A 23335-nucleotide genomic window follows, 5' to 3' on the forward strand; every position below is an offset into this window, starting at 1 on the left:
GTCAGTATTCACAATCATTTATCACTGATCTACAAGACAGAAGATAAATGTGTGATCGGAAGGTGTCCAACTGCTGAGCCCCTCACCGGGCCCAAAACCCCATGGGTGAGCTGAGCAGTAATGAACACATGTGGACACCAGTCCCGTAGGGGGGCAATGAAAGAAGCAGTAGTTGGACATAAAAGATGGGACCACCAGCGATCATACATTTGTCACCCATTCTGTGGATAGGTGTTATAGGTTTATGGGACAACCCCTTTAAGAAGGCCATACACAATAGCCAAGCCATCTACAAAACGCTAGTTTATTATAACAAGAAAAGGTTTAATTGTCTGCATGAACAAAAGATCAAGCATATTGAAATACAACAGGCCCATCCCTCTTTTACTTGCAGGCCCTGAGCCACGGATCGCCCAAAGTGCATCCTTTACTTTGGTCTGCGTGAGTAAACAGGCCATTAAACGGCCGACGATCGTTTAGTGCTGCCGTTCTGTCCGTGTAAATGGACCCCAAGGCTCTCTGATAGGAGAACGGTTACAGAAGATGCTAGATCACTTCTGGATAATCCATGGGAGGGAACAGTAATGGCCACAAACAGTAAAAGTGATTAGAGAAATATGTATAATTACAACCAAGATCCATTACAGCAGGGAGCATCAAGACTGTTTCCCATTAATCACGTGTTTCAGAAGGCCATGTTCACACTTTTTTTCTGCAGTAAAAGCGCAACATTGAAAACAGGTTTTGCAACTTTTTTTTTTACATTCATTTTTTTGGGTGAAAATTACACATGTGATTGGTCTTTAATGCAAAAGCGCAGAAAAACCTGTTCACAGCGTTCTTTTGTTTTTATTTGCACCCATTGCTTTCTATGGGTAAAAAAAAAAAAAAGCTACAAAAACGCAGTAAGCATTCACGTCGCAGGTTTACAAAATGCCACAGTTCTCAAACTTCGTCGGAAAAAAACAACACAGAAAAACAAAGCGTGTAAATGAGATTTCGTTGGTACTGTAAAATGCAGCTCATTTCCGTAAATGGAGAAAAAAAACACTGCGTGTGAATACAGCTAAAGAGAATGTGCCAACAAGAAAATTGTTTAAATCTGATTTTTACGTTCTCTTTATTTTTATTTTTTTTAAATACATGTATTGGATTCACAAACGGATGCTTTCAGCAGCTACATGGTCAGAGGCAGCAGACAGGCTCTGACTCACTGATTTGTTCTGAGCATGCTGTCATCAGGGCAAAGGTCGCTGGGACATAAGGGGGAGGAGGTGAGCTGTGACATCACACATTGTGAATGCTGGATCTGGAGTATTAATACTCATTGTAATCCTGCCTCTGATAATGACTGGCGAACAGGAAGCTCATTTTGTTTTTTTATTCTGACAGCAATTTGGAATTTATTTTTTTTGCTACATAAAAACCTGATTTAAGTAATAATTTCCCTTTTTTTTTTTAAAAAGAGCAGCAGGAGAATTGCTGTGAAATTATCCTTCCTACAACCATTCACCTCTGCGTTCTGTATCCGGAATAGAACTGAACTCCGGACAGACCACATCAGCATTAGTTGGTCATTGACATAAATGCAGTGCTTCAGGTTTCTGATAAATGACAGTCATTATAATCCCCCACGACCCCAAAAAATAAAATAAATACAACATCCTGCTCCCCCAAGTACTAAAATTTGAGACGGAGCGGCCTATGGCTGATGTAAACCAAGCCTTAGTTACAAGCTTTACATAGAGTCTGTCGGCACAAAATGACTTTACAAACCAAGCACAGACACTCAGTGCACCATGGCGTGGTCCAACCTACACGTTTTCCCTCTCTCCGACCCTCTTCTCCTTGATTGGCAGGTCTGGCTTTACAGGAACCAGAGGAGTTGAAGACACTTGTTTTTCATCTAAGTGGGAAGATGCACTGAACTTAACCACACCAAGGGTGCACCAAGCGCCTGTGCTTTGTTTGTACAGTCACCGCAGATGTAATGCGCCCCTATGTCGAGGAGTAGACCTGGCTATATAACATCTGTGTTGGAGAGACAGAATCAACTTCTATGGGTTATAAACTTCAGGTTACACATTGCCGGTAGATTCTGTGTGCCCCGTCTGCGACTTGCCATTTTAGAGCTGCAATTTGACTGAAAAATAAAACCCGCCAAATTATAAATATATTATGGAAATCCAAGTTTTCTTTTTTTTTTTTTTTTATGACTGCGACCTTTGATCTAACACAATTTGGCAATGCCATCTTAATGTTGCATAGAACTTAGTCTAGGCTCTCTATATAGTAAGGCTAGGTGCACACAGTGTTTCAAAAGTCGTGTGAATGGAGTGGATCATGCGCACTGCCGCTCCATTCATTCTCTCCAGCAGTACTGGAGATAGCACAGTACTGCGCTCGGCTGATCTTTGACACTCTCGTGAGAACGAATGGAGCCGGAAGTGCACATGATCAGACATTTGCCCATTCACACAGGGCTTTGGGGTCCCAGCTTTAAAATACATAGTGATCAGGGTTATCCTCTATCCACAGAGTATGGATACAAAAACTTAAAAACCTGGTACAACCCCTCTAAGCAGCTCCTGATGACATCAATTCCAAACTAGGCACTATCTATATCTAATCAGAAGGCTGGAAAAAGTGTTTCAAGAAATCAAAAACTCCTCCAACACTGGGTGTGCACACAGCCCAACACAAGCAGCTTTACATCATTAGTGGATAAAATATTCATTTATTTTACCAATGGGGTCTGGGATTAGAATCAGACCAGCGCAATGGCCTGTGATTCTCCAGGGAGTTACACCAAAAATACACTGCTCAAAAAAATAAAGGGAACACAAACAGAATATAACTCCAAGTAAATCAAACTTCTGTGAAATCAAACTGTCCACTTAGGAAGCAACACTGATTGACAATCAATTTCACATGCTGTTGTGCAAATGGAATAGACAATAGATGGAAATTATTGGCAATTATCAAGACACCCTCAATAAAGGAGTGGTCCTGCAGATGGGGGACCACAGACCACATCTCAGTACCAATGCTTTCTGGCTGATGTTTTGGTCACTTTTGAATGTTGGTTGTGCTTTCACACTCGTGGTAGCATGAGAAGGACTCTACAACCCACAGAAGTTGCTCAGGTAGTGCAGCTCATCCAGGATGGCACATCAATGCGAGCTGTGGCAAGGTTTGCTGTGTCTATCAGCATAGTGTCCAGAGGCTGGAGGCTCTACCAGGAGACAGGCCAGTGCACCAGGAGATGTGGAGGGGGCCGTAGGAGGGCAACAACCCAGCAGCAAGATCGCTACCTCCGCTTTTGTGCCCGGAGGAACAGGAGGAGCACTGCCAGAGCCATGCAAAATGACCTCCAGCAGGCCACAAATGTGCATGTGTCTGCACAAACGGTTAAAAACAGACTCCACGAGGGTGGTATGAGGGCCCGACGTCCAAAGATAGGGGTTGTGCTCACAGCCCAACACCGTGCAGGACGCTTGCCATTTGCCACAGAACACCAGGATTGGCAAAGTCGCCACTGGCACCCTGTGCTCTTCACAGATGAAAGCAGGTTCACACTGAGCACATGTGACAGACGTGACAGAGTCTGGAGACGCCGTGGAGAGCCATCTGCTGCCTGCAACATCCTTCAGCATGACCGGTTTGGCAGTGGGTCAGTAATGGTGTGGGGTGGCATTTCTTTAGAGGGCCGCACAGCCCTCCATGTGCTCGCCAGAGGTAGCCTGACTGCCATTAGGTACTGAGATGAGATCCTCAGACCCCTTGTGAGACCATATGCTGGTGCGGATGGCCCTGGGTTCCTCCTAATGCAGGACAATGCCAGACCTCATGTGGCTGGAGTGCGTCAGCAGTTCCTGCAAGATGAAGGCATTGACGCTATGGACTGGCCCGCCCGTTCCCCAGACCTGAATCCAATTGAGCACATCTGGGACATCATGTCTCGCTCTATCCACCAACGTCATGTTGCACCACAGACTGTCCAGGAGTTGGCGGATGCTTTAGTCCAGGTCTGGGAGGAGATCCCACAGGAGACCATCCACAACCTCATCAGGAGCATGCCCAGGCGTTGTAGGGAGGTCATACAGGCACGTGGAGGCCACACACAATACTGAGCCTCATTTTGACTTGTTTTAAAGGACATTACATCAAAGTTGGATCAGCCTGTGGTGTGTTTTCCCACCTTAATTTAGGGGGGAGGGGGACTTCAAATCCAGGCCTCCATTGGTTAATAATTTGATTTCCATTGATGATTTTTGTGTGATTTTGTGGTCAGCGCATTCAACTTTGTACAGAACAAAGTATTCAATGAGAATATTTCATTCATTCAGATCTAGGATGTGTTATTTGAGTGTTCCCTTTATTTTTTTGAGCAGTGTATATTCCTGACCATATAACATGCAGTCAGTCCACAGTGTGCAGAATATGGAGGATTTGACTTTTTCCTACATATTTTACAGGATGAACAACAGTACAGTTACAGAATTTGCCAATATTGAAGAAATTCTCTAGAAGTGTGAGATGATTTTTGTTGATTTGTATGAGACTGTCAAAGAAAAAAAAACAAAACAAAAACCCACAAAAGGCTGTTCTTTTGTGATGTAATTTGTAAATTGGCTTTCAACTTGATTGTTGGGACCTGTTCACACTGGGCGAGTACACCGTGGATTTTACAGTAGCAGCACTGAGGATGAGACTTTACAAATTCTCATAAGTACAATAAGGAGTAAATGTAGTGTTAGATCTCAGACTTTTTTTGAGTAAAAAAAAAAAAAAAAAAAAAAATGATCCGATTTTTCATTGTTTCGGATCAGTTTCATTGTCGTTTTGTCAGTGACTGGTTTTTACCATCAAAGATTTTACAATACGCTTTTAAAAGAAAAAAAAAAAGAAAAAGGGGGCGTTAAAAGCTTCTTACCTACTGCAATGTTAAAAATGGACAGCGCACGGATTATGCATGGACAGTGTCAGTGTGCTGTCCATGGATTTTCATTGGACCACATATACTTTTGGCGAACTTTGGGCTGCGACTCAGATCAAAAACTAACATGTCTCCTTTTTTTTGTGGACCACTCATTGCGCAAAATTGGACATGTGAACAGCCACAGACTATAAAGAGTACATGTTCTATCCGTGAAAAATCAGATTGTATCCTTGCACTGCAAACACTACAGCAAATCCACAGCACTGGAGGAAGGTCCCGTGGGAACGTCCCTTTAATGTCTGCATGTGTTGGCAGGTAATACCGCCTGCTGGAGCAAGGCTTGGTATCATAAATGTATGTGTGCATGGGACTGATATTTCACCATGAATTGGCACGTGGAATATCTTCTGCATATCACAGGACAAGCATTGGGGATGAGATCCTACTAAACCTCAGACTACTGCACAGAGATCCGCACCAGGAAGTACCTGGCGCAGCGGATGTGACACCTACAGCACATCACTTTACACTGTGGATTTCATCCTTTGTAAAGCAAAATGTGTGTGTGTGTGTGTGGGGGGGGGGGGGGGGGGGGTTGCAGAATTTTGGCATGTGTGGACATGGACATCCCTGAAGAGTATATTTCAAAAGCCACATGAAAAACTAACCACTCAACAATAGGAAATCCACATTGGGGTGTGTCCACACTGAGTATTATTGCAGAGTTTTAGAAGCAAAAACTCCAAAAACCAGAAGATAAAAAACAATGAGCTTCCATTGGAGAGTTGGGAGTGAGGACACACCCTTGCAAGTTTTCTGACAAAGTTTTGAAAACTTTGCAAGGGAAAAAAAAAACACAAAAAAAAACACACACCTTTTTAAAATTGCATCAAAAGCCACATCAGATCTAGAAAGCGTTGAAAACAAAAATGCATTCATCATGTAGACTTCTCTTGAAGAGAAACACATTTGTCCATCTCGGAAACTTCGGTGAACATGTCCTTTGGGGTAGATTCACGTAAGGTGTCAGACATTGGCCGAACAAAGCTAGGGAAAGTTTATCGAGGTGGCTTTAGATGTTTTTCCCAAATTGAGTAGTGAATATTTAAGCCATTAAGAAATTGGGGCGACTTCACAAATCCCTTCTATTCCATGTACCATTGAGGGATGCTTGCACTAACCAATATGGTGGTCATCACTTCACCCAGGTAATCAAGATTTCTAGATGCCACGTCTGTGCATTATCCCATAATGCTACATAAAACAAACTTGTCATCAACAGCTTCACCATACTTGTGTGAAAAGCTTAGTAGGAAAAATAAAATAATGATGTCTACAATTGGCCGTATAGTTCCATATAGGCGGCTCACAATATACACCTGGTGCGAACGGTGAAAACAAAAATCACCTTGCTCGGACAATGCAGGAAATTATGCCATTTAAAAGGACGAGTACTACGTCAGACTTCCAGCACAGAGAAATCTGATTTTTTACCCAGGTCCACAGAAACTAAGAAAAGTGAAAACCAATTGGCCTGAGCAGGTTGTACACCCGGGAATGAAGCAGTCGCTGGCAATCTCACAGGTGTGGCTGTTTACACGCCCAGTGTCACTGGCTACATGACGTCCTGTGAGAGGCCCGACCAGGTTCCTCGATCTCCGGCCTGGCTACACAAACAGTGCACGCAGACTTTTACCGCGGTGACACCACTGTAGGAGTGACGCTGCTTTTACCACATGCAAAACGTATTGGGAATTTAGATATTGAGATCCTCAATGCGGAGAGAACCCCTATAACACGGCCTCATATGTTGGCGCCATTCAAATGAAGACCATAAATAAATTGGTTTATTGACTCGAGGATTCTGGGACCATTCACAATCCCTAGAGGAGCCGGAATGGCAGTAATGATGGCGAATATCCTGTTTTTATTTTTTATATACAAGTAACATAAAATTTCAGCCTTTTTGTATGTGACTCATGCACACATCTCACAGACAGATATGACTGCATGGCGTACTATACATACAGATGGAGGGGTAATCTCAAGTTTGGAAGCTATCCTCTATGTGTTGGATATGGGATAACACCCTGTTCCCTGGGGGTCCGACCAAAAGTGATTCAGAGAACGTGTGAACAGAGCGGTGGTCAACCATGCACACTGCCACTCCACTCATTCTCCGTGGGACCTCAAGAGATAATCAAGAGCAGCGCCCCACTGGTCTTCGGCACTCCCATAGGAATTAATAGAGCAGCAGTGCGCATGATTGACCACTGCTCCGGTCTCCGGATCGCTGGGTACCCGAGCAGTCGGATCCTCAGGGATCAGGAAGTTATCTCCTATTACCTGGATAGGGGATAACTTCCAAACTTGAGAATACCCCATTAAGCTGGCCCCATAGGAGATCAGACTTCATTGGCCGAGCATTCATACGTTTTTAATAGGGTTAGAGCACACGTCAAACTCTAGCGCGGGGGCCAAATCTGGCCCTCAGTGTGATTATATTTGGCCCGCAACAGCGATACTGCCCTTCCCCATTATTCTGTATGGGGGACTATGTGGGGTCCATTATTCTGTGTGGAGGGCTGTTGATCAAGGCAAGCCCACGTCTTTGTCCAAGTTTTTTTAATTTGACCCTCTCTGTATTGGAGTTTGACATCTCTAGGTTAGAGAAAGCCGTTGCCATACACCTCTGACAGAAGCTTACCTCCCAAGAAAAGAAAAGGGCATTGAAATTCCAAATACCCCGACCCTTCTCTCCTCCGACATTATCTGTTGTCAGAGAAGAATTTCAGTCGGCACCAGAGAAACGCTAACTTTCATTATTGTGTTTCTGGTGGCAACCTTTAGATTTGGCTTCGCCCACCTATAATAGTTTATCACTGTGGGGTAGAGAAGCAGTATGCAGGATTCAATTAATATGGGGTTATATTCATGAGATAGAATATTAAGCTGTGTGAATATGCCCTATGAGTTGGTTTGGAGGCAAGCACATGGGATTTCTGCAAGCCACATACAGGTAAAGTAGGCGGTCTCCGAAATTTCTGCAACGTCTGCAAGGGCTCACACGTGGCCATACTATAGATCCTTAAAAGCCCCAACGTATGTCCCCATGACCTGCACAGAGGCACCATACAGCTGCTGTGGTGTGCGAGGACTTTGGGTATGTTCACATAGGGCAGATTAAAGCAGCAGAAACGTGGGTTGAAATCCACAGCGTGAACTATGACAGATTTTGCCAGATTCACAATGCAATGGATTTTGTTTTTGCACTTACACCCCATGCGGACATCCCTTTATGTGCTGCACAAAAGTTAGTGCAGGATGGTAAACTCACAACCAGGATGGGCCTTACGGCCATATAGATGGTAAAATGTGTCCACGTTACGTTTATGGGATTAAAGAGAGCCGATTAGGGACCCCATGCACATAGGAGCATAGTCAGCAAAGACCACCGATTTTGGGGGTCTGGTCAACTATATAGCTTTAAAATCAGGAATAGTTACGATGACTTGTGGAATTGACAATCTGGCTCATACAGTGTAGAGCGATTTGATCGGCCATGTTCTTCAGCCCATGTTATCAAAACCACATGATCCTAAAAATGTCTCAAATTGTGAAGGGTCCAAATATCCAACCTGAGAGCCACCCCCTAAAAATCACTAGCCAGGCACCGCAGATTTTATGTACAAGGCCGTCACAGTGGATATCAGTAATCCTGGACATAATCACGTAAATGGAGGCCGGTCTACATATAGAAGACTGCTTGGCTCATCTTGTGAAGCTTCAGCTCAGTTTTTCCATAACGGAAACTTTATTTTTACATGACTAAAATAATAACAAAGAATCCATTATCCTGAGGTCTCCGATCTCACATCTCCACACAAGGGGCACCGCTGTGAGGGTTTCATGCCTAATATACAGATTAAAGAAGGAGGAATCCTTCAGCCTCGCCCTAGATAACCCTGTTATACTTGGCAGCACCAGTGACATCGTCCTATGACCTACCAACATTATTCAAGTGGAGGGGTCCAACCTCTGTGGACACGGACAATCAGTCCGTGGCAACAAGTAACATCCAGTCACCTTGTCTAGTCTCCACTCACTGTTTTCCAGGGGGGCCAACATCTTCACTGACTGACCAACATGGGACAAATATGCAGAATATGAAGAAAGCCTGGCAGGAGACCGTCACCACCTTGCCCGACAAAGGGTCAACTTCAGAGACACAAGGCGGCCATTAGATCAGGTCACAGGACCAAGTATACAGAGAATATGCAACAGCTACACCCTGAAGTCACATAATTCTCTAGAACCTCAACTACAGGCAACCCATGTGGACAAGGACATCACTTTATGATCAGTGAGGGCACAACCTCTGGGATTTCCACTAATCCTGAGAAAAGTTAGGGTCATTGCATTGGTTTAGCATTGTCTCCTCTGCACAACAGTGGCCAAACCTCATGCTTTACAGACAAAGTGGCCTGTTCAGTCTTAGAATTAGTGGGGATTGCGGGGGCGAGTCCCCAACCAAAATGATGGCATAAAATAAAACAAAGATCAAGCAGAACCCAAAGACATAAAATGATGTGTGACTGAGGTCTAAGACTACAGCAAGTAGTTCAGTGGTCAGCTCCATTTTCTGGCAGTCCTGGGTCTGAATCCGACCAAAGCCCACATCTGCCTGGAGATTGTATGCTCACCTTGTGATTGCACGATTTCCTCCCACACACAAAAAAAAAATAAAGCTTTTTTTTTTTTTTTTTTGACAATTGTGTTAGGACAGCAAAGGCAAATAAATACAACATGGCTGCTATGTTTTACGCAGTCCAAGCTCATTTCATATTTAATTGACCTTTGTGTGCGCTCGCATGTCTAAAATAGGAAGAAGCAGACCGAGCCCCATTGGGACTGATGTGAATGGAGATCACCTCTGTACAGAGGGGAGGTTAGGAGCAGGTAGTGCGACCGCAGATCATTACAGTATGCTGCCTACAGCGCGTCCAAAAAGACAAAGTCCAGTAATACCCTAAAGGTGAGAAGGAGACCCTCTCAGGGGTAAAGGTGATAACAGACTAGGGCTGGGGCCAAGAGGACAATGGCCGGGGATAAGCCAAACTGGTTCCTGGAGTCGCCTAACCGGAACCTTAAGTCACCAGTAATTTGCCCCCCACTACCACACACATAAGAACACTTGCTCAGCCGCCCCGTTATCCAGCAAGACTGCTCCACATCGCTGCCTTCTGTAAGACGTCTGCGGTGCAGTGGTTACTTCTTATAGGTCTAACCCACAAGAATAAGAAAAAAATTTCATAAAAAGGTGGGACAAGCATCTCTCTAGAAGGGTCACTTCTGGAGATGATGTGCATGTCCAACTCCCTCCATTCCTTACCATGGGAGTTCCAAAAACGGACGAGTACGCTTGCCTGACTTATTAGTGACTGCCCAAGTAGTAAAGGAATAGCCCCATGCATGCACGGCATCTTCTCTGGTCACAGCAGCTGCAGGATGGGAATCAGGACCCCGTGGGACCTCCATCTTGCACACATTTATGGCATATATGATGGATTAAAAAAAAAAAAAAAAAAAAAAAAAGTTTGTCCGGAGCCGCTCACTTCACATTGGAGTTAAGAACTGCTGATGATGCTGTGACCCCACACCCCTGCACATGTCCTAATGAACAGGACACTGCACAATACCAGCCAATTGTGAACTTGTCTCAGCAGGCATTTGGGGTCAGAACATCATCAGGACCACTCGCTTCCAATCTGAAATGAATGGCACTGTACAACCCCCTTTAAATAAAAAATTAAAAAAAATGGATTTAGAAAACAGTGCATTTATTGCAGAAACCATATGATCTGGTTCAGGGGCCGTATCTGGCGTTTTCACTTCCAGTCACTTGGGTGCCGTCTCATTAGACCCCTACTGCCCAGATTACCTAGTAATACATGAAGGGGGTCTTATATACCGGACACCAGAAATGCTCAGGTTGTGGGATTTTCAGTGACTCTCAGAAGTCAGAATCAGACAATGATGAATCTTAAGAAAAAGCAGCAAATTGGCCAACCTTCTATATGAAGCACAAATGATCAGAGAGAAGCTTTAATGTAAAAGAAAAACCATATATGTACATACGTATTATATATATATATATATATATTAAATATTTTATACACTACCGCCTCACAAACACCATATGAGAACCCAGCCTTAAAAATCCTCAGGTCGGGGTATAAAGTCCAGCATGGTCCCATGCACTGACTTCCTAAGGACAGAACCAGAATGGAAGCCCCAAGCCGGAGTTATAGGATCCACTTGTATGAGGACATGACTTATGCTGCTCTGGATTCTTTCACTATGCTTTAGGAAAATTACATCACATCAAGAACTGGGGTCCATAGGCAAGAGAACACCGATACTAGTGGGAGCCCACAATCTACTGTGAAGGTGCCATAATAAGCAGGGGCATGATGACAACCATGAAGATGGTGGCTAGCAACATGGCAGCACCACAACGGACTATGGCACACACCAGCTCCTCCATTTTCCATCAGATGCCTATTTCGCTGGAGTTAATGAAGGCCTCACAATTTGCAAGCGCTAAGTCACAAGAATCTTGCCCAACTGTATTCATAGGACACCATTCACACCGCGGAAGATAAATAGTCTTGAAAACATGCTGCCAGATTGAAGAAGGTAAGGTCAATATGGACTAAAATGTGCACAGGAGCTCCAGCAAAGTGGTCAGTCATCACACAAGCGGTTAACGGGTGCTCAACCATCAACCTACTTCGAAGGGCAAATTCAGATGTCAATGTAAGGACCACGATGCACGGACCACCCGTGGGTCTCCCAACCTGAGCACAACAGTTTCAAATATGCATATGTGGCTGTCAAGATCAGGCCAGGAGACCCACGGGTGGTCCGTGCATCACAGTCCGTACATGGACATGTGAATTTGCCCTAAAACTAATCTCACGTCTGTGGAGTATAGTCCAAGCTCTGATCAGAATACGCATCCGACCGTCAGGCCTTCCGACTTGCGCCAACATCTCGTATACGCCTATGAGGCAGTTACAGTATCTCAGGGTACAAGGACTGAGCTCGGATCAGAATATCACAGACATGCGAGGCCACCTAAGGTGTCTGGCCATATGAAGACATCACTGTAGATCTTGAGGGCAATGAGAAGAGTTAACACAAGACAACAAAACCATCTAACCCTTTTGTGACAGAACTCTGAGGTCATGACACCAAAGAATAAAGCTTTCATTGATATATTAATACCAAGAAGTAACGCCCGGCCGCTTACCCCATGACAATTTCGGCTATTTTTTTTTTTTCTGGGATTTTTTGTGCCCCATTATAACAAACAAGGAGGCGAAACTACAATTCAGAACCAAAGACATAAAAGATTATCCAATCATAGGTGCAGAATAATTGCAAAATATATCCTTAAAAGTCCCAGAGCATAGTCTACCTCGGCCTCAGGATAAGACCAACCGTGGAAGCAGAAGTGATTGTGGGAATTTACATCCCATAGACCCAACGCACACATGTACACCCCATACATATCCTGTAGAGAAGTGCTGCCGCCTGTAATAAAAAGCTGACCAGCCAAGTAGAAGGGTGGACATTAGTTAAAATTACTTTTTGGGCCTGTGGTGTTGGAGGTACCAGTCTTCTCATGTCCTAAGAGGCACAAGCTCGCTGAGAACATATCACCACCAGTGACCGGCCGTCAGAAGTGTCCAAAGATGAGTGACAAACCTACAAGAGGGCCACAGCCGTACAACAAGCTTTATTTATACTCTAGAGCAGACAGACCATGTCCGAGGAATGTTAAATCTGTCTGGTTGCTATGGGCAACTGCTCAGTATGCCCCCACAGAGCAAGACCACCCAGCACTCATCTCACAGCAGCTACCATACAGTAACATCGCTGACTAGTTAGAAGACGGAGCATTTCTTGGGCACCGTGTCATATCTGATCACTAGCGTCACATCACAGACACTGACGCGTCCGGTCACTGGAGGAGAGCTGGCTGCATCCAGAGGACATATAGTGACAACAGACCACCTATAACTGCCACCTCTCCACCAGGACGCAGGCAGACCCCAGGCCATGATGGTACACGATGCTCTAGAGCATCTTCTAGGTCAGCAGTGTCGCACCAAAAAAACACAACGTACCATGGGGGCTGGGAAACGCTTCAGTAGGCGGCCATATTTAGACGTCCAAGTACCAACCGGCCGCGGCTCCACAGGCCCAAACTCAACAACCTCATCGATGCCGGTCCGGACGCCTGAACTCGGCCTTACCGTAGTCACTAATCATACGTCCCCCGTGTAACCACTGAGCCATTCGCCTCCATGTGACCACTGCGGTGGTCACGTGGGAGACTGTAGGAACCCATGACCAGAAGCTTATCCGACTCTTCCTCATCTATGGGGATAAGAAGGATGGGGCATGTTGGGCTGGGACATGCCTGATCCTTCTCTCCGCTCCCGGCACAGACACTACCCCCAGGAGGCTGCGCTGGCACTTGTAGTGCGGCCCCACCCTGCTCACCCAGCAGCAGCAGCCTGTGCGTGGCCCGGTACACCTGCTTGTCCTTCTGCAGCTGCTTGTCGATCTTCTTGTTGGCCTCCCGCTGCGCCTTCTCCTCGTTGCGCTGGTCCTCCGTCTTGCTGTTCCCCAGGCAGCCCATCGTCCTCCGCTCGTCAGGGCCCCGCAAGCAACACCGAGCCCTCCGCCCGTCACTGGCCGTCAACCGCCACCCGCGGGCCGGCCTCCGCGCTCAGGAAAAGCCGCTCCGGCGGAGGAGGCAAAACAAACACGTAGGCCGCGGCCCTCCCCCGATAAAAGAAAAAAATAAACTCCCCCTTCCCCGATAAAACAGCGGAAAACAGGCGCTCCCCCCGCCCCGGAGACCGGGAATGAGGCCGCTAATGAGCCCGGGGAGCGTCACTCATCAATGACAGCCGTGCGGGGGTCACACGCCCCCAGATTCACCATTGGTGGCGGCGGCCCCCGATAGTGGCGAGGAGCGGGGATGTCAGCAGCCTCCCCCTCTCTCTCCAGCGTCTTCCTGTCTTAAAATGGAGGCCCGGTATCTCCTCCTCCCGGTGTCTGATCACACGGCGGGGGGGAGGGGGACACTGGGGGGAGCACCCCGATATCGATCCGCCGATCAGGAAAACAGGGGGAGGGGGAGCCCGCAATGTCACCGCTAGGGGGCGCGGCCAGGTAAATAGCAGAACGTGTGGGGGGGCGGCCGCTGAATGGGTTAATCAATTCTGCTGGACGGGGACCCCCAAACCGAGGAGTCCCGGTAATAAGCCTCCGGGCCCAGCGGGCATGGGAGAAGAGCAGGAGGGGTCAGGAGCGGTGTGGTGGGGTCTCCGGGTCACAGGGTGCACGCCACCGCCTCCCCCTATAACGAGGTCCTGTAGAATAATCCACCGAGGTGAAGGGGGGTGTCTGATGGTAGAATCCTGATTATTGGGGTGTCTCCGGGGATGATTTCCGATCTGGTGCAGGACCCCCCTTTCTTCTTGCTCTGGATGGTCTTGTCCTCCTCCCCCCCGGCTGGTGTCCCTGGGGGCGGGGGGGGATGTTGGGGAGCCCCGGGTGGTGAAGGAAGGAAGGAGGGAGGACGACCACCGCCGCGGCTGCTGCTGCTTGCAGTATTTTGCTATTTCTCACGGCTTGGAAATGAGGGCTGAGACACGGGGTGGGGCAAAGCGCCCGCTGCACCCTGGGAAATGCTGCGATTCACATGATGAGGAGACGTCAGGCCCGGAGCTCCGGCGGCGCCCACTTCAAACCGAGCCCGGGGATAATACGCACCCTGTATACACCCTGTATAGGTGCTGCTGTGTATATACACCCTGTATAGGTGCTGCTGTGTATATACACCCTGTATAGGTGGTGCTGTGTATATACACCCTGTATAGGTGCTGCTGTGTATATACACCCTGTATAGGTGCTGCTGTGTATATACACCCTGTATAGGTGCTGCTGTGTATATACACCCTGTATAGGTGCTGCTGTGTGTAAATACACCCTGTATAGGTGCTGCTGTGTGTAAATACACCCTGTATAGGTGCTGCTGTGTATATACACCCTGTATAGGTGCTGCTGTGTATATACACCCTGTATAGGTGCTGCTGTGTGTATATACACACTGTATAGGTGCTGCTGTGTATATACACCCTGTATAGGTGCTGCTGTGTATATACACCCTGTATAGGTGGTGCTGCTGTGTATATACACCCTGTATAGGTGGTGCTGCTGTGTATATACACACGGTATAGGTGCTGCTGTGTGTATATACACCCTGTATAGGTGCTGCTGTGTATATACACCCCTGTATAGGTGCTGCTGTGTGTATATACACCCCTGTATAGGTGCTGCTGTGTGTATATATACACCCTGTATAGGTGCTGTGTATATACACTGTATAGGTGCTGCTGTATGTATACACCCTGACACCCTGTATAGGTGCTGCTGTGTATATACACACTGTATAGGTGCTGCTGTATGTATACACCCTGACACCCTATATAGGTGCTGCTGTGTATATACACACTGTATAGGTGCTGCTGTGTATATACACCCTGACACCCTGTATAGGTGCTGCTGTGTATATACACCCTGTATAGGTGCTGCTGTATGTATACACCCTGACACCCTGTATAGGTGCTGCTGTGTATATACACCCTGTATAGGTGCTGCTGTGTATATACACCCTGTATAGGTGCTGCTGTGTATATACACCCTGTATAGGTGCTGCTGTGTATATATACACCCTGTATAGGTGCTGCTGTGTATATATACACCCTGTATAGGTGCTGTGTATATACACTGTATAGGTGCTGCTGTATGTATACACCCTGTATAGGTGCTGCTGTGTATATACACACTGTATAGGTGCTGCTGTATGTATACACCCTGACACCCTGTATAGGTGCTGCTGTGTATATACACACTGTATAGGTGCTGCTGTGTATATACACCCTGTATAGGTGCTGCTGTGTATATACACCCTGTATAGGTGCTGCTGTGTATATACACACTGTATAGGTGCTGCTGTGTATATACACCCTGACACCCTGTATAGGTGCTGCTGTGTATATACACACTGTATAGGTGCTGCTGTATGTATACACCCTGACACCCTTTATAGGTGCTGCTGTGTATATACACCCTTTATAGGTGCTGCTGTGTATATACACCCTGTATAGGTGCTGCTGTGTATATACACACTGTATAGGTGCTGCTGTGTATATACACACTGTATAGGTGGTGCTGTATATACCCAGCCCCGGGTATATACACTGTATAGGTGCTGCTGTGTATATACACCCTGTATAGGTGCTGCTGTGTATATACACCCTGTATAGGTGCTGCTGTGTATATACACCCTGTATAGGTGCTGCTGTGTATATACACACTGTATAGGTGCTGCTGTATGTATACACCCTGACACCCTGTATAGGTGCTGCTGTGTATATACACCCTGTATAGGTGCTGCTGTGTATATACACCCTGTATAGGTGCTGCTGCTGTGTATATACACACTGTATAGGTGGTGCTGCTGTGTATATACACACTGTATAGGTGCTGCTGTGTATATACACACTGTATAGGTGCTGCTGTGTATATACACCCTGTATAGGTGCTGCTGTGTATATACACACTGTATAGGTGCTGCTGCTGTGTATATACACACTGTATAGGTGGTGCTGCTGTGTATATACACCCTGTATAGGTGCTGCTGTGTATATTCACACTGTATAGGTGCTGCTGTGTATATACACACTGTATAGGTGCTGCTGTATATATACACCCTGTATAGGTGCTGCTGTGTATATACACCCTGTATAGGTGCTGCTGTGTATATACACCCTGTATAGGTGCTGCTGTGTATATACACCCTGTATAGGTGCTGCTGTGTATATTCACCCTGTATAGGTGCTGCTGTGTATATACACACTGTATAGGTGCTGCTGTGTTTATACACACTGTATAGGTGCTGCTGTGTATATACACACTGTATATGTGATGCTGTATACTCCCAGCATGAAAATATATACTGTATATGTGCTGCTGTATGTGTGTTGTGTACTTTGTATGTGCTGAAGTATATATCTAGCCCCATATATACAGTATATGTGTGCGGTATACACCTAGTCCTATATACATGTGTGTGCGGTATACACTTAGTCCTGCCTACGTGTGTGCGGTATACATCTAGTCCTATATACATATGTCTGTGCCATATACACCGAGCCCTATGTACATGTGTGCGGTATACACTTAACCGTGTATACATGTGTGTGCACGGTATACACCTAGCCTTGTGTACGTGTGTTGATAACAATATAGAGGCTCGATCTATATACTAAGGCCACATTCGCACGTTCAGTATTTGCTCAGTATTTTACATCAGTATTGGTAAGCCAAAACCAGGAGTGGAACAATCAGAGGAAAAGTATAATAGAAACACGTCACCACTTCTATATTTATCACCCACTCCTGGTTTTGGCTTACAGATACTGATGTAAAATACTGACCGAATACTGAACATGTGAACGTGGCCTAAGACTGCCAGCTCTTTGGTAAATCTCCTTACCACGTCCCCCATGGGTGAGATGGCAATGCCAGCAGTAGACGATGTGTTACTGACCACTCAGCCGTCCATCCTGACAGCTGACAGCATTTCTAGATCAGTTGTGCCACTACTCAGGCGTGCACCCATCGTCGCCATGCATGGGCAGAAGTAGTCATGATACCAGTGGTCTGCCAATGATCCCCATGCCAAATGAGGAGAGCTGGACTATGTTTCCTCATAATGACATCCATATTGGAGCTCAGTTCATATAGATACTGTCTTTTTCTGCATGGTGGTCAGGAAGGATGTCCATAGCAACCAGTCTGTCTCAGATCACTCTGCTCCATACAAAATGAACAAACAACCCCTGTAAACTGACCTTTATGATCTTATCTCAGCCAATTGTGTGTGCACTGACTCTGTATGGCAGCACAAGATACATAAACACTCTGTGCTGCTGTTCAGCCCTTTCATATATTCTCCCATAGAGGCTTTACCCACAATCAGCAATATTTCAGTAATGCCACACAACAAAAGCTCAATGGTTAAATACGTTGTGACTCACTGAATGCCCACAAAGGGTTAATGGCTGCCAAAGAGGCACAGAAAGACACTGGGGCCTCCCTTGATAGTAATGGTTTAGCCAACAGATAAATGAGACCCCTGGGAGCCTCCGCTGGAGCTGGCAGGTGAATGGGTTGAGTAGAGGGAACTGTAAGTAAATGTGTAAGCAGCAGGTGTATCGCTCGTATCCCACAGGACACCCGCCACTTACAGCCGAGGTATTCCCATCACCAGCGTACACTACAGCATCTATGGGATTTGTGCGCCGGCCCAGGGTTGTAAACAATCACTAATCACATCAGTAGGATCCCAGTGGATGGGGCTGCTAGGACTGGGGCATCCATATACACCTTTCTATAACACGGCGCTCATCATGATTATGTCCTCTGTGTGCAACACACAACTCCTTCCTACAGCTTTCACTCCAGGGGTTTCACCTTCTAGGCCCCGTTACCTCCTCATATAGGGGTAAGGCTTGGGCTACACCCATGACACTAAGATCACGAGATGACATTGCAAGTAGTGATTGTGGCGGTGTCACTACACATGACGTGCTGGATTATTGGCCGCAAATCATAAGCAGTACGTACAGACACATATGGGTTATTTTCACGTTAAGTGTAACTTTATGTGGTAATAACACTGGAAATCTTCAACGGATCCCAGTGATTCGGAGAATGTTTTTTCATGACATTGTACTTCATAATAGTGGTGACATTTCATTGATCTGACTTACGTTTAATTGAGAAAAAATCTGAAATTTTGTGAAAATTTTGCAATTTTCAAACCTTTAATTTTTATGCCCTTAAATCAGAGAGATATGTCACACAAAATAGTTAATAAATGACATTTCCCACATGTCTACTTTACATCAGCACAATTTTTGAAACATCTTTTTTTGTTAGGAAGTTAGAAGGGTTAAAAGTTGACCAGCAATTTCTCATTTTTACAGCAAAATTTGAACACCTTGAACCCACAGGTACCTCACAGAATTTTATAATGTTGATCTGTGAAAATGAAATAAATATATATTTTTTTATCACAAAAATGTTGTTTTAGCCCTGAATCTTTTAATTTTCACAATTATAGCAGGAGAAAATGGACCCCAAAATTTGTTGTGCAATTTCTCCTGAGAATGCTGATACCCCATATGTGGTCAAAAACTACTTTTGAGGCACAGTGCAAAGCTCAGAATTGAAGAAGCGCCACATGGGACTTCAGATTTTGCTGGACTGGTTTGAGGGTGCCATGTCACATTGGTAGAGCCCCTGAGGTGCCAGAACAGCCGAACCCCTCATAAGTGAACCCATTTTACGAACTACATCTCAATTCATTTAGAGTTGCAGTAATCATATTGACACCACAGGTGTGTCACAGCATTTTATACCATTGGACGATGAAGAAAAAATAATTCACCACCAAAATTTTGTTTTAGCCCCAGATTTTACATTTTCACACTCGGAAAGGGGTAACAATGGCACCAAAATTTGTCCCCCTATTTCTTCTGATTTGTAGAAATACTCCATATGTGGCTGTACAGTACTGCTTAGCCACATGGCGAGTGTAACGGGTCTGGGAGGCGGAACCTCTGAGCAACTATACAAGGGGGCAGTCCTTGTAAGGAAGCGGGTGGCTCCCAGGGAAGACGGGCAGGTAGTCACAGCAAGTGACAGGGACAGTCTCTGGGTAGAAGGGCAGGTAGTTGCAGCAAGTGACAGGGACAGTCTCTGGGTAGAAGGGCAGGTAGTCACGGCAAGTGACAGGGACAGTCTCTGGGTAGAAGGACGGGTACTCACGGTAAGTGACAGGGACAGTCTCTGGGTAGAAGGACAGCAGGCAGGTGGCTGGTGAGCGCTCCCAGGTGAGCGGGCGAGAGTCTTTGGACGGGCAGGTGGTCACGGCAAGTGACGGCAGAGCCTCCAGGTAGGCTAGCAGGCAGGTAGCAGGTGAGCGCTCCCAGGTGAGCAGGCACGAGTCTCTGGACAGCCAGGTGGTCACGGCAAGTGACGGTGGAGCCTCCAGGTAGGCTAGCAGGCAGGTAGCAGATGAGCGCTCCCAGGTAAGCGGGCAGGCTGGTCCATAGACAGACTGACAGGTGTCGGAAGGCAGACCGTCGGACCGCAGGCTTGCAAGCAGGTAAACGGATATCAGGCAGGTATCAAGCAGCAATCTGACAGGTGACTGGCTGGTAACTGGTAACGGGACCTGAGGGCTGAAGCAGAGTGAAGGCTTTGCAACAACATTGCTCGGGCACCTCCATTTTGGAGGAGGTGCCTTATATATGGTGAGGTCCTCCGGCCATTGGCCGGGGACTCCTTAGGACGGCGCGCGCGGCCCCTTTAAGAGAGGGGGAGCGCGCGCACGCCCTAAGCACAGTGGCCGGGAAGCAGCGTGCGCTGCCAGCAGAGCGGGAGGAGGACGCCGGGCACGGAGAGGTGAGGGGAACAGCGTCCCTGCCTAGCAGGAGGCAGGGACGCCAACGCTACAGCGAGACTCAGGAGGGACAGAGTGCTATTTGCCTTCTGGAGCACAAATTTTCCTAGAATAGTTTGCAGACTCCATATACAGAGCCCCTAATTGCTAGAAGAGCAGAATCCCCCCTCTAGTGACCACATTTTGGAAATTATACACCTATGGGAATTTATCGTATTTTTCGGACTATAAGACGCACCGGACCATAAGACGCACCTAGGTTTTAGAGGAGGAAAATAGAAAAAAAAAATTTAAGCAAAAAATGTCATAATGCCCTGTTAAGGGGGAGGGGGTCTGCTGCTGACAATGTTATAGGGGTAATGTCCCCCAATTCTGTTAATATCCCCCATCCTGGTATATATGGCCCCCTCCTTCCTGATATATGTGGCCCTCATCCCCATCCTTATATGCATGGCACCCCAATCCACCATCCTGGTATGCATGGCCCCCTCATCCCTCTTCCTGGTATGTATGGCACCCTTCATCCTGTTATGTATGACCCCCCTCACGCTTGGTAGGTATTGCACCTTCATCCCTCATCCTGGTAGGTATTTTACCTTCATTCCTCTTCCTGTTATGTATGATACTCCATCTCTGTATGTATGGCCCCCCTCATCCTGGTATGTATGGCCCCCTTCATCCCTGTATTTATAGCCCCCCTCATCCTTCGCCCCTGTATGTATGGCCCCCTTCATCCCTGTATGTGTGGCCCCCCTCATGCCTCATCCCTGTATGTATGGCCCCCCTCATCCTTGTATGCATGGCCCCCCTCATCCCGGTATGCATGACCCCCTTCATCCCTGTATGTATGGCTCTCTCATCCTGGTATGCTTGGCACCCCCTGATCTCCGTCACACTGCACAGAAAAAAAAATAAACAATCATATTCACCTCTCTCCTCCATCGCTGTGTTCTGCTCTGTGCCGGAATAGTTAGTCACTGATCCCCACGCCAGGAGATTGGTGAATATTCATGGCCTTTAATAGCGTGCACACTGACAGCCGAGCGCAGCAGGAGCCGCACTGAGGCTACAGTGTGCACGTTATTAGGGAGAATGAATGGTCACTGCTCCCCACGCACGCAGTGCCGGCGTGGGGAGCAGTGACTATTTCGGCACAGAGCTGGACACAGCGCTGGAGGAGAGAGGAGGTGAGTATGAAAGTTTATTTTTTTTCTGTGCAGCGTGACGGGGATCAAGGAGTGCCAAGCATACCTGGATGAGGGGGGGCCATACATACAGGGATGAAGGGGGCCATGCATACCAGGATGAGGGGGGCCATGCATAGAAGGATGAGGGGCGCCATACATGCCAGGAGCCATGCTGCAGGTAAAGTGTGCGGCTATTAAGGAAAATAAATATTCACTGCTCCTCATGCCCATGGGCATGGGGAGCAGTGAATATTCATTTTCTTTAGTAGCGGGCACAGTGTAGGCTGCAGCCGGCGGCTGCTGCCTCCTGTGCCCCGCTACTCCGCCGCTGTCACTTCCCCCATATCCCCCACAGCCACAGTACACTGTGTTCCAAATTATTATGCAAAAAGTGTTTAGGAGTGATAAGGTAAGATTTTTTTTGTTTTGTCAGTTAAACTCATTGATGGTGATGTGTGTCAGGGCTCTTTATATCACTGTAAGCAATTGCAGACACCTGTGCTAGATAGTTTGGCAGGTGTGTCCAATGAAAGGCAAGACTACTTAAGAAGGCTGTCCCACATTATTAAGCAGCCTACATTTTCTGCCAAAATGTGAAAGAAAAAGGATGTGTCGGCTGCTGAGAAGCAACAAATTGTGGAGTGTTTAGGTCAAGGCATGACTACAATCAACATTGCCAAGACACTTCATCCTGATCATCACACAATCAAGAAGTATGTAGCTGATTCACAGTACACACGTGTGCGTGCTGGTAAGGGAAAATTGAGGACTCTTTCTTCCAGGCAATTATGTCAGGTTAAAAGAGCAGCGGCAAAAAAGCCTTGTCATAGCAGCAGACAAGTTTTTGAAGCTGCCGATGCCTCCAACGTCCCCCTAACAACAAGATGCAGGGTCCTTCAGAGGTTTGCAGCTGTGCATAAGCCATCCTGTCGACCTCCTCTATCCACTGCACCCAAGCAGAAACGGCTCCAGTGGGCCAAACAATACATGAAGACTGACTTCAAAACTGTTTTGTTCACCGATGAGTGCCGTGCAACGCTCGATGGTCCAGATAGATGGAGTGGAGGATGGCTGGTTGATGGACACCCCATGCAAACAAGGAGGAGGTGGAGTAATGTTTTGGGCTGGAAACATGGGGAGATTGTCGGACCCTTTAGGATCCCTGAAGGGGTAAAGATGAACTCCATAATGTATGTTGAGTTTCTCAAGCAGCACTTCCTGCCATGGTTCAAGCAGAAGAACCGTGCATTCCGCAGCAAGATCATTTTCATGCATGATAATGCACCGTCTCATGCTGCACATAACACATCTGCATCTCTGGCTGCTATGGGCATAAAAGGGGACAAACTTATGGTGTGGCCCCCATGCTCCCCTGACCTCAACCCCATTGAGAACCTCTGGAGCATCATCAAAAGGAGTGTCTATGATGGCGGGAGGCAGTTCACATCTAAGCAACAGCTTTGGGAGGGTATTCTGTCCTCATGCAAAACAATTGAAGCAGAAACCATCCAAAACCTGACATTCAATGGACGAGAGAGTTCAGAAGCTCCTTTCGAACAAGGGGTCCTATGTGCAAATGTAACATCA

At 46.7% G+C, this 23335-nt stretch overlaps 1 protein-coding gene across 2 annotated transcripts in view; it reads right to left on the reverse strand.

Moving 5' to 3' along the window:
• The window catches only part of GNAS (GNAS complex locus), a 178293-nt gene that overhangs the window by 29896 nt on the left and 125062 nt on the right, over positions 1-23335 (reverse strand). The window contains exon 1 of one of the 2 annotated variants that reach the window (XM_073683048.1): positions 13517-14699. The exons of the other annotated variant lie outside the window; for it this stretch is intronic. Coding sequence (XP_073539149.1) covers positions 13517-13655 — 139 coding nt within the window. The 5' untranslated portion in view covers positions 13656-14699. Of the gene's footprint in view, positions 1-13516; positions 14700-23335 lie in introns of those variants that run through there. 2 annotated transcript variants of the gene reach the window in all.

This window comes from Phyllobates terribilis, unplaced genomic scaffold (genome assembly GCF_046119375.1).
Source record: "Phyllobates terribilis strain yellow unplaced genomic scaffold, ASM4611937v1 Scaffold_5__5_contigs__length_657084704, whole genome shotgun sequence".
NCBI lineage: Eukaryota > Metazoa > Chordata > Amphibia > Anura > Dendrobatidae > Phyllobates > Phyllobates terribilis.